The 15,647-nt window shown below is 40.8% G+C and overlaps 1 protein-coding gene across 4 annotated transcripts in view; it reads left to right on the top strand.

The window, feature by feature from the left end:
* Nucleotides 1–15,418, top strand: part of tbc1d2 (TBC1 domain family, member 2) — an 89,272-nt gene extending 73,854 nt beyond the window's left edge. For 3 of the 4 annotated variants that reach the window (XM_048528334.2, XM_048528333.2, XM_048528331.2), the window contains exons 12-14: nucleotides 5,205–5,390; nucleotides 9,470–9,591; nucleotides 10,327–15,418. In XM_048528334.2, coding sequence (XP_048384291.2) covers nucleotides 5,205–5,390; nucleotides 9,470–9,591; nucleotides 10,327–10,552 — 534 coding nt within the window. In that variant the 3' untranslated portion in view covers nucleotides 10,553–15,418. Of the gene's footprint in view, nucleotides 1–5,204; nucleotides 5,391–9,469; nucleotides 9,596–10,326 lie in introns of those variants that run through there. The other variant, XM_059644137.1, reaches the window with a different exon arrangement.
* The last annotated feature ends 229 nt before the right edge of the window (nucleotides 15,419–15,647 follow it).

The raw sequence follows: 15,647 nt of genomic DNA, 5'->3' as shown, positions 1-15,647 counted from the left end.
TCCCTAAAGAAATCCATGTTGGCTCTTCTTAATTAACCTATACTTGTCCGTGAGACTATTAATTTGACCCAAATTTCTACAAGTGTCCCAACTATTGAAGTTAAACTGACTAGGCTGTCGTTGCTTAGCTTATCCTTACACCCTTTTTGAATAACGGCACAATGTTTGCAATTCTTTAGTCTTCTGGCATCACCCCTGAATCTACTACTTCGGCTGCAATTTTCATTCACATTTCTTTCCTTGGAGGCATTTCATGCAGTACTGATGCCTTTTCCTGTCTAATCTTTTGAAGGATAATATCACCTTTGGTTCCTACTTCCCACCTTTATAGTATGATCCCCAAAGGAATGTGCAAATGTTGGATGTCAAGCAAAGTTGTAATGCAATCCAAATATGTGTGAGCAATAGCCTTCATTACTGGTGGAAACCATTTCTTAATGGTTAAGACCTGATTATACTTGTCAAAATGGTAATATGTGAAGTCTCTCCCAATGTTCATGGGTTGGTTGATCTGCGTAATTTCACATTTCAAGGCATTGCTATGGACAGATTTGGAAGTACACTAACAGCAAGAAAGAAAATTGTGTGCATGTGAAGCTTAAGTGGGTTGTCAACCATTAGAAGGAAGTGTTGGAAACGTGAACTTAAGTTTTAGCAGCTTTGAAAGGCACAAAACACTTCCAAAGTCATTGACAAGCTCTGATAAGGCTGAAGAGAAATAGGACAGCAAGTAACAGATGAGGGGCAAAATGACACAACGTAAACATAGTAAACAAATGGCAAAAGTTGTTCAACACTTTAACTCTGTTTTGATCACCCATGGAGTGAAGCTGCTGTGGCATGAATTGATTGCAAGGGAGGCAGCCCTGTTTCCCACTCCAATGCACCATCTCACCAGATCGGAATTTGTGTAACCTGAAAGAAAAGTGGATAGATTGTAGGCTGTGTCTGACAGTTAGTCTCAGTGATTGTGCTGCATTTATACTGTGTCTTAGCTGTAACAGATGACATTATTCTACATTAAGCTATTAGTTGCTGCACAACCTGTGCAGATTACCCTTGGTCACTTCGACGTAAATGCTCCAATACCTGTACAGATGATTGGTGCTATTTTTGCAAGTGCAGTAATTAGATTGTGCTGACTTTCGATATCTGATGTGTAATGCAAAATACGTGTGGAGTGCTTCAGAACATTGTCCCACATTCAAGTTACATATGACTTATGCATGTAACTTTTAAAAGAAATCTTGAAGCTCTGCCTGAGTTTACATGAAGAACCCCTACTAAAATGTGCTGATCAATCCAAATTTGCCCGCTGTGGAGTGTGCATCCAATCTATTCTTCAATCGTTAGTGGCAGTTTGTACTGTAAAGGACCCAATTCGTGTTAAGAATTCACTTATTTGCTGCTTGTCACATACATAGGCCTGTGCTGCAGCCACACCAGGTTGACACCTCATTTTTAGGTATGTTTGTTGTGACTTATGGCATGCCCTCCATTGAACCAGGGTGGATCCCTTGGTTTTATGGTAATGGCTGAGTGAGGGATGTGCCGGACCATAGAGTTGCAGTTTGTGCTGGAGTGTTATTCTGCTGCTGTTGATGGTCCACAGCGCCTCATGGGTGCACTGTCATAGGGTGCTAGATCTGTTTGAAGTCTGTCCCTACAAGCACGATGATAGTGCCACACAATGCTGGTCTGTGAGACAGGACATATCCGTGGATGGTGATGGTGATAGTGATATCTGGGGCATTGTCTGCAAGATATGCTTCTGTGAATATGACTACATTGGGCCGTTACACTCCAATTTTGGCACTAAGCTGTAGATGTTGTTAAGGAAGACCTTGCAGGATTGACAGAGCTGAGTATTTTTTTGAGACAATCAATAATGGCTTCATGGCCATCATTAGACTTTTCGCTGGATTCAAATTCCAGTGTCTGCCATGGTGGGATTTGAACCCAGTTCCCAGAAACATTTCCTGCCATACAGCCAAAGAGCATGGAAACAGACCCTTCATCCCAACTTGCCAATACCACCCATTTTCACAACTAAACCAGTCCCATTTAGAACATAGAACATAGAACAGTACAGCACAGAACAGGCCCTTCAGCCCACAATGTTGTGCCGACCATTGATCCTCATGTATGCACCCTCAAATTTCTGTGACCATATGCATGTCCAGCAGTCTCTTAAATGACCCCAATGACCTTGCTTCCACAACTGCTGCTGGCAACGCATTCCATGCTCTCACAACTCTCTGCATAAAGAACCTGCCTCTGACATCCCCTCTATACTTTCCACCAACCAGCTTAGAACTATGACCCCTCATGCTAGCCATTTCTGCACTGGGAAATAGTCTCTGGCTATCAACTCTATCTATGCCTCTCATTATCTTGTATACCTCAATTAGGTCCCCTCTCCTCCTCCTTTTCTCCAATGAAAAGAGACCGAGCTCAGTCACCCTCTCTTCATAAGATAAGCCCTCCAGTCCAGGCAGAATCCTGGTAAACCTCCTCTGAACCCTCTCCAAAGCATCCACATCTTTCCTATAATAGGGCGCCCAGAACTGGACGCAGTATTCCAACTGCGGTCTAACCAAAGTTTTATAGAGCTGCAACAAGATCTCACGACTCTTAAACTCAATCCCCCTGTTCATGAAAGCCAAAACACCATATGCTTTCTTAACAACCCTGTCCACTTGGGTGGCCATTTTAAGGGATCTATGTATCTGCACACCAAGATCCCTCTGTTCCTCCACACTGCCAAGAATCCTATCCTTTCAAATTTGACCTTCCAAAATGCATCACCTCGCATTTATCCAGGTTGAACTCCATCTGCCACCTCTCAGCCCATCTCTGCATCCTGTCAATGTCCCGCTGCAGCCTACAACAGCCCTCTACACTGTCAACGACACCTCCGACCGTTGTGTCGTCTGCAAACTTGCTGACCCTGGTACCTGGTGCTATGATGTTGTGGCCATAACAGAGACATGGGTTTCTCATGGGCAGGAATGGTTGCTGGATGTTCCAGGGTTTAGAACATTTAAAAAGAATAGGGAGGGGGGAAAAAGAGGAGGGGGTGTAGCACTACTAATCAGAGAGGGTATCACAGCTACAGAAGCTTCCTTTGTCGAGGAAGATCTGCCTACTGAGTCAGTATGGGTGGAAATTAGGAACAGCAAGGGAGTAGTCACCTCGTTAGGGGTTTACTACAGGCCCCCCAATAGCAGCAGGGAGATTGAAGAAAGCATAGGTCGACAGATTTTGGAAAAGTGTGCACGCAGTAGGGTTGTTGTAATGGGTGACTTTAACTTTCCTAATATCGATTGGAACCTCCTTCGAGCAGAAGATTTGAATGGAGCTGTTTTTGTAAGGTGTGTTCAGGAGGGTTTCCTAACGCAGTACGTTGACAGGCCGACGAGGGGAGAGGCCATTCTAGACTTGGTGCTCGGAAACGAGCCGGGGCAGGTGTCGGATCTTGTGGTGGGAGAGCATTTTGGTGATAGTGACCATAACTGCCTCACATTCTACATAGCTATGGAGAAGGAGAGGATTAGGCAGAATGGGAGGATATTTAATTGGGGAAGAGGAAACTATGATGCGATTAGACATGAGTTAGGAAGCATGGACTGGGAGCAGCCGCCCCACGGCAAGGGAACCACAGACACGCGGAGACGGCCCAAGGAACAGCCGCCGGGAGCGACGAGCAAACACGTCCCTCCGAGACAGGCAAGAAGGGGCAAGACCAAGGAACCCCGGACGACGAGAGCGGCGGAGCCCCCAGCGAAAAGGAAGAAGGCAGCCCATTTGCTTACCTTATGATGATCACGAAATCATAGAAAATCATGAGAGCCATTGATAAGGTAGATAGACAACAGAAACAAAATCAGAAGTTGTTGGAAAAGCTGATAAGGTCTGGCAGCATATGTGAAGAGAAATCCAAGTTCATGTTTCGGTTCCAGTGACTCTTCTTCAGAACATTAACTCTGATTTCTCTTCACTGATGCTGCCAGATCTGCTAGGCATTTCCAGAAACTTCTGTATTTGTTTATGTTGACTATCTACCTTATCAATGGCTCTTGTGATTTTATAAACCTCTATAAGGTCACCCCACAGTCTCCTAAGCTCCAGGGAAAAGCATCCCAGCCTATCCATCCTCTCATTGTAACTCAAACTTGCCAGTCCAGGTAGCATCCTAGCAATTTTTTCTGCACTCTTTCTAGTTTAATAATATCTGGTCTATAAGAGACTGATCAAAACTGCACACAGCACTCCACTTGTGGCCTCACCAACGTCTTGCCAAACACATCAAGGCACACTGTATGTATTGAAGAACTGTCAATGTCCTGCAGTGAGCCATCTCCCAAAATGTTGCTGTAATAATTAGCCAGCCAGTATTGATGACTGTTTCTAATTAGTCAAAGACTGAATTTATTGCTTGGTTTTGAGGCTTTAGCCTTAATAAGACTCATTATTTTTGAAGCTTTGGAGAAGTGTTCATTCCGATCAGTTACAATTATAAGGTGGAAGTGAACAGGCTGGGCTTTATTCTCTTGAAGAGTGACCCTATTCGAGGTTTTTTTTAAACTTAAAGGTGTTTGATAATTAGACATAGAGATGTTTCCACCAATGGGAAAAGGCCAGTACTAGGGACTATAAATCTGATACAGTGGTCATTAATAAATCCAATTGGGCATGTACATCCAGTAAGTTCCTTATTAGCATCTACATGTTATGAACCATTGGGAATTTGGGAGAAATTTATTTACCCAGACAGTGATAAGAACACAAAACTCACTTCCTGAGGGAGTAGCTGAGATGAATTGTATAGATGCATTTAGAAGGAAACTTGGTAAATGGAGGAGGGGAAAATGAAAAGAGATAAGTGCTGATTGGGGTGAGATGATAGAATGGGGAGTGTTTTGTGTTGAGCATAAACAGCAAACTGGACATGTTGGATGGCATATCTTGTTTCTGTACAGTTAAATTTCATGTCTCTCTATGCAGCGTTAGTCTGTGCTGGATTTATTTTTTGTTTCTGAGAGCTCTGTCCCTCTGTTAGCCAACTTCTGGAACAAATTAGTTTAAGTACATCAGTGTACGGATGGGAATAGAACACTAATGTGCTGCATTTTGTCAAGGATTGTAAATTGGGATAATGGTGATAATGTGACTATTTTGTTCTTTGTTTATGGTGATTACAGGTCGACCAGAGGGTGTTTAAGGACTTCCTGTCAGAGAAACTGCCCAGGCTCACGTCTCACTTCGATCAGTATAATGTGGACCTCTCTTACATTACGTTTAACTGGTTCCTCGTTGTCTTTGTTGACAGCCTTCAGAGTAACATTCTGCTCAAGGTCTGGGATGCATTCCTGTACGAGGGAACAAAGGTACCATTAAGGGCTCAGAATTATATTACGTTATTGAATATTCAACAGGGATTTATAAAAAAGGAGAAAAGGGTGTTAGAAAGAAGGTCAATCATTTTCTAAAATGAAAATAAATGGATAAGAAATTGACTGAGTACCAGGAAGCTGTTAATGGATGTTCTTCAGGCTAGGGGGAGGTTTATAGCGGAGTTCTCCAGAGGTCAGTGTCAGCGAGACCAGTGGGACTGTGCCCTCCGTGGGGGAGGTGGGGGCTGGAGGTATTTGGAGACCCCAGGCTCAACTCGCAGCTTTTACTTTACAAGCAACAATGCTCTTCTGTGTTGACACAATATGAACATCTGCAGAGGCAACAGCTGGCTGTCCCTACAGACAGCATGTTCTGACTCTGGAAGTCTGCGGCTGAGGATAGATCGGCTGGATGTGGCATCCTAATTGCCTCCTTCCAATGGAAGCCTACCCAATTGTTGCAGGAATGAAGGCTGTAGAATACAGTCTGTTGACTTGTGCAGGCATATTAATAAAGTACCAGAGAACATTGGAAAGAAAACGTCTTGAGAATCGAACAGAAGCAAACTTAACAGGTTCCTGAACAAATTACAGGATAGTGTAGAAAGATCAGCTGTGTTCTTACCAAAGCTAGTTATTCAGTGTTGCAGCTCAGGGAGAATAGTTTCTAAGTTACCAGTGACTTGAGTGGAGCAAGAACCTGGAATGGATTCTGGCTTGCAAATCTTTCCTAAATCTAGGAGAAGAGGAAAAAGCCAAGCTGGAAGACAATCTACTCTTGTTTGAATTCCACCAAGGCTAGAGTAGAAAATGTCCCACCAGAAACGAAATGCATGTGTGGTGTTAGCTCAGTACTGGTCCCCTCCCCATTCTCTGGTGACCAGGACTTGGGGCTTGTTGTATAAGGCAGTCAGTGCCCAAAAGAATTAATTGACATCACAAGATCACTTCCCAGGACTTCTCCTGAGAGGACCTAACCACTGCTGTATGTGTTCTCCCAGCATTTCAGTGAATTCCTCAGTTATTATTCCTGCTGTTAATAGCATCCAGTTAAAATAGCAACATGTTTGATTTTGGCATGATTGCCTCATAGGAAACAATTATGTTTCCTTGATGTAACTAGTTACTAAGCATTATGTAATACAACTCGTCTGCTTAACTATGACAGAGTCTTACTTCTGCCTAAAATGTCACGTGGAAATTTTTCGCAACATGGTATCAATAGTTCAACTCAATCCAGCCTTAGCCCTTTCTTCCATTTCCTCTACCCACCTCCACACCCCAGGCTCTATCAACTAACCCATTGTCAGCTGTGAATTGTTACTATTAGCAGTCCCAGGGTGATTATTACCCATCCCTTTGTTTGCTCAACTGCTATTCTCACTCTGTGGGCTCTATCTACACCCATCATTTAGTCCTCCCCCCTCCCCCCACCCCACCCCATCTTCAGCAATATATACCAACCGTTAACTAACTACAGTCAGTTCTGAAGAAGGGTCACTGGACTCAAAACGTAAACTCTGCTCTCTCTCCACAGATGCTGCCTAACCTGCTGAGTTTCTCCAGCAATTTCTGTTTTTGTTTCACCCAGATTTAACTTTGTTTGAATTAACATAACAGATTAACCAGAAGCAGAGAACCCTTTATGATAGAGTGCTGAGGATTTGGAATTCACCCTCTTCCTGATATTGTGATTAATTCAGGTTCTTATTACGGTTTGGAAGGAAATTGAATAAGTACTTTTAGAGTAAAATAGTAACATAAAAGTGTGGGTAGGTTGAGCAGTAAGTTTCACAGGAATTTTCTCTTCAAAAAAAAAATGTGCTGGCTCATTGGGGTAGAATGGATTCCTTCTGTGCTGTACAACTCTATTCTATAGCACCCAAAGCACATGAAGAAGATATATGAGAGAGTGCAAACAAGATTCACTGATTAGTTACAAGGATAGGAAAGTTCAATTGTGTAGATAGATTGGATTGGATTGTTCTCTCTCTCGAGAGACATTTAGAGGAAATTTGATAGAGGTATTCAAAATCTTGAGGGACCTAGAGAGAGTAGATGTGAAGAAACTTGCTCCTATTAGTAGCAGGATTGAGAACAGAGGGTACAGAGTTGAAGTTAATAGTAGATATAGGGTAAAGGATATTCAATGAATCAGGTGTGAAAGGAATGGATTTCGAATCATGGAACACTGGCATCATTGCTGGGGAAAGTGGGGCAGTGCTGTTGTGCCTGTCTTTACCTAAACTAGGATGGCATCAGTGTTCTGGCAAATCGTATAAGTTGAGTGGGAGAGATGGCTTTAAACTAAATAGTCAGGGCAAGGGAAGTAATCATGTGAAGAGACATGGGATAAATTAAAAGGAAATTAGAAGTTAAAAGAGCCAGGCTGCAACTTACATAATAAGAGTGTAAGGAAGGGACAGAGTGCATTAGCTAAGGCCAGAGGTTGCAAAAATTGGGAAAAAGACAAGACTTACAAGCTTTGCATCTGAGCGCATACAGCATTCACAACAAAATTCATGAATTGTTAGCGTAGATAGAAATAAGTATATATGACTCATTAAAAAGGCATGTGAAGGTGACCAAGCCTGGGACCTGAACATCGAAGAGCATTTAACATTTCAGAATAAGAGGTCAGGAAAAGATGGTGTGGGTGTGCGAAGAAGGGTATTGCTGTGTTCATTAAGGATGACATCAGTACAGAAATGAGAGATGGCCTTGGCTTGAAAGAACAAGATATAATATCAGATCGACTCGACATAGAAAGATAAGAGGCCATTTGTGGGTGTGGTTTACAGACTGCCTAACTGTATTTGCACTGTAGGACAGAGTATATACAGGAAGAAATAAATGGAGCAATGAATGTAAGAATGAGACTGCAATACTTTAATTTTCATGTGGATTAGGCAAATCCGGTTGACAAAACAGCCTGATAAATGTATTCAGAATTTATTTTTGGAACAATTTCTCAGAGCAATACATGTTGGAATAAACAAGAGGCGGGACATTAAAGGCTTAGTAATGTACAGTGAAGCAGAATCAACATTACAGTAGAGGAACATCTAGGCTACAGCAATCAAACGATAGAATTCCAGATTTGGATTGAAGATGAAATTGAGAATCAAAGATTAGTGTTTTAAATGTCAATGAAGATACTTGTGCTAAGAGAAGGCAACGTGGTTAAAGTGAGCTGGGAAAGTAAACTTAAAGTGGGACAGTAGAGTTGCAGTGGCAGACTTTGAGGAGATATTTAGTTTCTCTCAGCGAAATTTTAGCCCAGTGAGAAAGAAAGACTCTTTGAGACTAAGTAAGTTCAGGATAATATCAAATTGCAAGAAACCGTGCAGGCTAATGGCAGATAAAAATGATCAGATTTTAAGAACCAGCAATGAATGAGAAAAAAGATATCTAGGAAAATGCTTGGATATGAGAGAATGCTAGCTAGAAATATAACAACAGGCTGTAAGAATTTCCATAAGGCTTTAAAAAGGAAACTGGAGCATCAGGTGAGTTGGTCATTTAGGGATCCAGTACAGACACAATGGGCCAAATGATCCCTCTTGCAAGGATTAAGTTATGAGTTTCTTTCCTGAAAGTTAACACTTGTGAAAGATAATTTGAACCAGACAGAACACTGCAATAAGCTCCAGTGTCCTGCAGCTTATGGGAAGAGAGTCAATCACATATCATAGAATGATACAGCACAGAAGGAGACCATCCAACTCACCATGCCTGTGCTAGCTGTTGATTTCAAAGGTTGAAAGTGTGGATAATTGAATGAAGGTGAGAATACCTTGGGTTGTGAAATGTTTGTGTGGGCAAACTGGCAGGCAGTAGAGGGAGAGGACACACATTTAAGATAATTAGCAAGAGAAGCAAAGGTGGCATGAGGACACTTCTTTTTGATGCGGTGAACTATGGTACGGAATAGAGTGCCTGGAAGGATGGCTACGGCCTTCAAAACTTTTGAGGGGGAATTGGATGAATGTGTGTAAAGGTGAAAAAGTGCTGGGCATCTGACCTTGTGTGAAGGTGATTGAGACTTCAGCGTATTACCCCTTGTTTTCCAGGTTATATTCCGCTATGCACTAGCAATTTTCAAATACAACGAGGAAGAAATTCTGAAACTTAATGACAACCTGGCAATTTATGACTACCTTAGATACTTGACACAAAACATTTCCCAGGGAAGGTAAGAACTTAGAATTTATTAAAATAATTGGTAATCTAGTAAACAGCTACACTTAAAGAATAATGTTATTGGTGTTCCTCTCGAGATATTTATAACATGCTGTTGCTATCACTAATTGGAAATCTCTCAGTCTTGGAATAGAACTTGAACTTGCAATAATGCAAGAGTGATTGAGGACACGCACCATCCAACTTCTACCAAGATGCACCGCAGGCCTACATTCATCTATTCTAAACTTGCTTTCTCTTCAATATGTATTACACTTGATAATTATGTGTTTCCCTGGGCTCAGTGGGTCACATACTTGTCTTTGAGTCAGAAAGTTCAGGCTTCAAGTCCACCTCCAAAGATGGGAGTGCAAGATCTAGGTTGACTGACCTAGCAGAAAGGAGGACTGCACTATGAGAGGTGGCATCTTTAGGATGAGACATCTCCCCTCAGTAGTGTGGATGTAAAAGACCTGCACTGCTCTATTTTAAGAAAAACCCAGAGAGTTCATCCTGGTGGTCTGGGACAATACCTATCGCACCAGTCAACATGACAAAGCATTTGGTCCTGGTTTTTGGGAGCTTGTTAGGTGTCAAAGAGCTGCCAGGTTTCATATTAAAACAGTAACTATACTTCAAAAACATGGCACATCATTGGAAGTAAAATGTTTTGAACGCCTCAAGCCATGTACACTGCGGGTTCTTCCTGATAATCCTAAATGGTCAATAATTGTTTCATATTCCACAGGAAGCTCATGAACATTGCATTTGTTGAAATGAACCCATTTCCTTTGAAGCTGCTTCGAAACCGTCGGCTGTTGCACCTGGAGAAACTCAAAGCTGAGCTGAGCGAGCTGGAGAGGATACGCGAAGCATACGTGAAAGAAAGAGTGGAACAGAAGATCACAATTGACGGTGCTAGTGAGGATGAGGATGAAACTGAAAGGAATCGTCCTGAAGTGGCCTCACCCTGAATTTTCCCCAGGGGATACCTCAAAACCATGAACCATAGTCTTCAAGAATGAGCACCTATACTCCAGTTTTCCAATAATAGAAATAACTTCTCCCAAGATGTGTTTCCTTCATTTACAAGGGAAAACACAGGAGTAAAGTTGATAGATTTCACTCTATGGTACCTTTCTTGTGCTTATTATTGTCAATATCAAGTGTCTCAGCTTGGGTGTAGCTGAGTCCAGATGCAGAGGAAAATATGATTTGCCTTAAGCAAAGGTACCTTTTTTTTAAACCAAAGATTGGAAGAGTGCTACCATCATCATCTTAAACGTTTTATTTTGGTTCTCACACCGAACATCCTGTGAACGAGCTTGAGCCAATCAATCCTGAAATAGTCTGGTGGCTTTTGGAGTCCTGATAGGCAGAATCTGGAGAGGACCTACTCAGGTTCATTCCCAAACAATGATTGAGATTGAGGCAAGATTCCATCCTATATGCCCAAACAGGTTCAAACCCACCTTAGGAAGGATATATTGGTCTTAGAGGGACTACAGTATAGGTTTAAAAGGGTGGTACCTGGACTTCAGGGGTTATGTCAGGAGGAGAGATATGCAAACTAGGCCTGTTTTCTTTAGAATTTAGAAAGTTAAATGTGATCTGACCGAAATCTTCAAGATATTAACAAGAGACGAAAAGGTTGATAAAGATAACCTATTTCTACGGGTTGAGGATTCTAGAATTGAGAAGCAGAGTCTGAGAATTCGAGACAGACAGTTCAAGAGAGCTGTTGGGAAGCACGTCTATACAATGGGTGGCAAAGATTTGGAACTCTCTTCCACAGTCAGAAGTTGATGCTAGATCAGTTAATTTTAAAACTGATATAGGTAAATTTTTGTTATGCAAAGGTATTAAGAGGTATGAGCCAAAGTCAGGTGTATGGAGTCAGGCCTCAGATCAACTATGATTTAATTGAATGGTGGAACAGGCTTGAAGGGCTGAATGGCCTATTCCTGTTCCTATATTCAAAGATGAGAGGAGAGTGAGCTATACACTGCCATGTCATATAAGAGGATTATATATACCCTTGATGCTTGATTTTAGCCCAATTTGGAGCTCATCAGATAAATGCACACACACGGAATGTCTCAGTTAGGTAAAGTGTTAGCGATTACTTGAGGAAACATATGTGTGATTTATTATCCAACTATGGGACAGAAATCTAATCCCAAACCCAATGTCCCCTTCTTTCACATGCCATCTGAATGGGTGTTTCTGCACCTGATTGACTGCAGCATTCAGATGGTGGTTCTCAAGGAGATTTAGGGATAGGCAATAAATGCTGGCTAAGCCAAAGATACCGTCGTCCCATGAGAGAATCATTTACAAAATAACCACAGAAATATTTATTATTGATAAATGATAACTTGTATCAATGGTGGGCACAGGGTAACATCTTTGGAATTGGCAGGATTTAGGTGTAATTAATCAACCTGGCACATGGCCAACATTCATTTAATTTGAAAATGTTTATTTCTTTTTAAAGAAACTGCTACCTTTATTCTACAGAAACTCATTCTGTGCGCAAACTATGAGCCTTTGAGAGCTTGCGGTTGATTATAGACTGTGCAGCTAGATCCTGTATCGGTTACCTCATTGCAAAGTTGATTGATTTGCTCAAATATTAACAGCCACATCTCACCTGAGATATCTCTTTGTTTTGCCACTGGTTCATGTTCATGATGCCAAGGTGAACGCGAATTAGTTATTTTGTAACACTTTGATATTGGAAATGTCATTTCAAGAGTGTCTGATATTCCTTAAAAGATGAATTCGTGCTTAACCACCCAAGTATTTAGGAAACTGGTTTGTCACACAACTGTACAGCAGCCTAGAGCTGGTATGATTTTTTTTGCTGCTGTTTGAAAGTATACAACAGTCTGGCAGTAGTGGCCATTCAACATAGAAATCAGTTTATTCAGTTTTTTAAAAAAAACTTCCAACCAACTACAAAACAAATTCCAACCATATGTAACCATACCTAAAGTTTAACATTGAGTTGTTTGCTCTCACTTTTTGAAAAGGTACATGACCATTTCCAAATATCCCGGAAGTCACATCTTTGGTGTCATTTTCTCATTTTGGTAAAGTGCAGAAGTGTTATTTCCAAAAGACCACTTAGGAAATTCAACATGTTCTTTTTTTAAAAAATATGTACTTATTTATCCAAATTTCTTCCATCTTTTGCAAAGGTTTTGATCTCCATTGTGATTACACTGGACTAACCTGGCTATGTCACCTGGATTTGAACTGTGTTAAACTCTTTTTCACTTGGTGAATGTCCTCAGTCAATGTCTGAGCGGGTGTTGGGTTGGTTCCTTTACAGGATTCAAGTGCTGGGAGTCACGCTGTTTGTTCTCAAGCAGATCAACTTGTGAACCCCTCTTTCCCCTAGCTGGCTGTGATCAGTTACTGCACCACACAGCCACATAAACCAGTGACACAGACCACAGCAAGCAATGCATTAATAGAATCAGTTGGTTGGGTAATGTGTGGAGAAAGAAACAGAGTTAACAATTCAGATCACTATCCTTTCTTTCTTTGGAAAGATCACAGAACTCAAATGTTAACTCTATTTTCCACTCCACAGATACTGCCTGACCTTCTGAGTGCTTTCAGTTTTCCAGCATCCACAACATTTTTGCTATTGACCAGGGAAAGCATTTTTGCTTTAATTCAAAGTGTGATTTCCAACACTCTCTGGATAGTTCTGGAATCTATAGGAATGAAAGCCTAACCTTCAACACACTGTTGTAAGGAGCATAAAGTCTTTGGAGCATTTTCTATTGTACACTTTTGATTATTAGGAATTAAAAAGATATCAGAAATGGAGGAATGTTGATTGTTTGACCTGATGAAGTGTGCAGAGGCTGGAAACCACCTTTTGAAATCTCCAGGAATACCAGAGATGGCAATGCTAAATGTTAATTTAAAAATTATAATCACTGGGAAGCTTGTTGTATCATGGAGAGATTGCTGGCTGGATGCCGCCCCCAAACAAAACAATGAAAACTAATGCTGCTGAGAAAAGTACATTCCCCATATAACCAGTGGAGCACAATGACAAACAATAGCATCAAGTTTTAGGCTAGTTGTTTATCAATTTACCAATAAACGTGTTGTTAGACCTAACAGCAACAAAATGGTTTTAAAGAAAAAACAAAGCATTAAAATCCTGACTAGGAATGTTAAAGCACAAAATTGAATCCAACATGTTTTCACTTTTATCTTGTGATGTGTCGAGCTTTTCCTGTCTTTCTTATTATTGATGTAAAATGTTTGCAACGCTGACTGAATGGTGATGTATTAAGTTGTTTGTCTGGTAGGTTGCCACCATTTGTGTTTGAATCATTTATAAGCAGCATCGCAAATGTGGTTGTTGATTTAGCCCGAGCTACAAACCTCAAAAATCTTGAGCATCACAAATGTCCAAAGGAAATTTATAGATGATTCGTTGTTGAATTTTCAATCTGGCTGTTGTGCATTAGGAACTATGGAGAGAATGAGCACAGTGGCCATTTTGAGACCAGCTGTGCAGTATGTTACAAACATTCAACCAATGGCAACATTGAAATTTGACTTAATTATCATGAGTCCAGTTTTTTATTATAAAATAACAATTAAATCATGGCAATCAGATAACAGGGAGTTTTATCTTTACGCTAATATGCTAAGCCCCTATCGGAAGGGAAACTCAAGACAAACTTCCATGGAGATTAGAAAGGATAGGCTAATGTTATCCTAGCCTTCCCTTTCTGCACCTTGCGTCCAACCTTCCAACTGGAATGAATTCTAGCCCTGTCCAGAAAACAAGATTAGTCTTTAATAATCTTCTGCTCCCAGAATTTTATGGATACTAATCCAGCAGTTTATACTAGAAGTCACTTTGTATCACCTTGTCGTTCAGCCTGGAGATTTATGAGGATCTGTCAATCAAACACCAGACACTGTGGCAACTTAGATTTGATCATATTTCACCTCTTGCTTCATTCAGATGTAAGTTAAAATTCTCAAGCATTTGAAGCTGATGAGTATAATAATCAATCTACCTTTTTTTGGTTTGTAATATGCAGCACTTCATGTTGGTACCTTGTGAAAGAGGTTCTGGTCACACATTCACATCACTACTAAAATCATCTTTTTCTATTTCCATAATTTTACCCCTGCCTGAGTTTAACTGCTGCCAAAACCCTCATTCATTGCCATTATTACTTGATGACTTGACTATTCTAACGCATTGCTAGCCACCTTCCTACATTATACACCCTGTAAGTGTTAAACTTAGCCTGTGGCCAGCTTGCATCAGATCCTGTTCACCCATCACCACTGTGCTCACTGACATGCATTGTCTTATGGACAAGCAATGCCATTGTTCTGACATTCTCAATTTTCAAATATCCTCCACGGTTTCTCCCATCATTAACTCTGTATGTAATTCTTCCTCAGATCCACAACCTTCTAAGCTACTGTACTCCCCTAATACTAGCCTTATAACCACTCTGATTTTAAACACAGCACAATTTGCAGCTATCATTTTAGCTGCCTGAGGCATAAACTTTGAAATTCCCTCCTTAAATTTCTCTGCTTTTCCATTTAAAAAAAAATGACCATTAAAACATAGCTCTTTGACTAAACGTTTCAGGGTACAGTTACATTTAAAAAACATTTAGATGAGTACATGGATAAGAAATTTTTGGAGGGATAGAGGCAAAGTGTATGCAAATGAGCCTAGTTTAGTCTGGGATTATGGTTGGAGTGGACTGGTTGGACTGAAGAGTCTGTTCTATGCTGTATGACTCTACCTGCCTTAATACCTCCTTTTTCTGCCTCAGTGCCTAATTTTGCTTGCTTTTGCAATGCTTTTGTGAAGTGCTTTTGGGCAATTAATTACATAACATACATTACTTCAAAGTGTATATCTTTTTATTTTCCTTTGTTTTTGACTGTGGACTGAATTGGGAAAAGCCTGTTTTACAACAAATGACTGAGAAAGGAATTGCTGTACTTTTAAAAAGCAAATTACTGACACTCATTGCATGTCATGTTTACACTGTTGCT

Source organism: Stegostoma tigrinum, chromosome 3 (genome assembly GCF_030684315.1).
Source record: "Stegostoma tigrinum isolate sSteTig4 chromosome 3, sSteTig4.hap1, whole genome shotgun sequence".
NCBI classification, from domain to species: domain Eukaryota; kingdom Metazoa; phylum Chordata; class Chondrichthyes; order Orectolobiformes; family Stegostomatidae; genus Stegostoma; species Stegostoma tigrinum.
The sequence above is the reverse complement of the archived record's forward strand: the minus strand, read 5'-3'. Positions and strand labels throughout refer to the sequence as shown.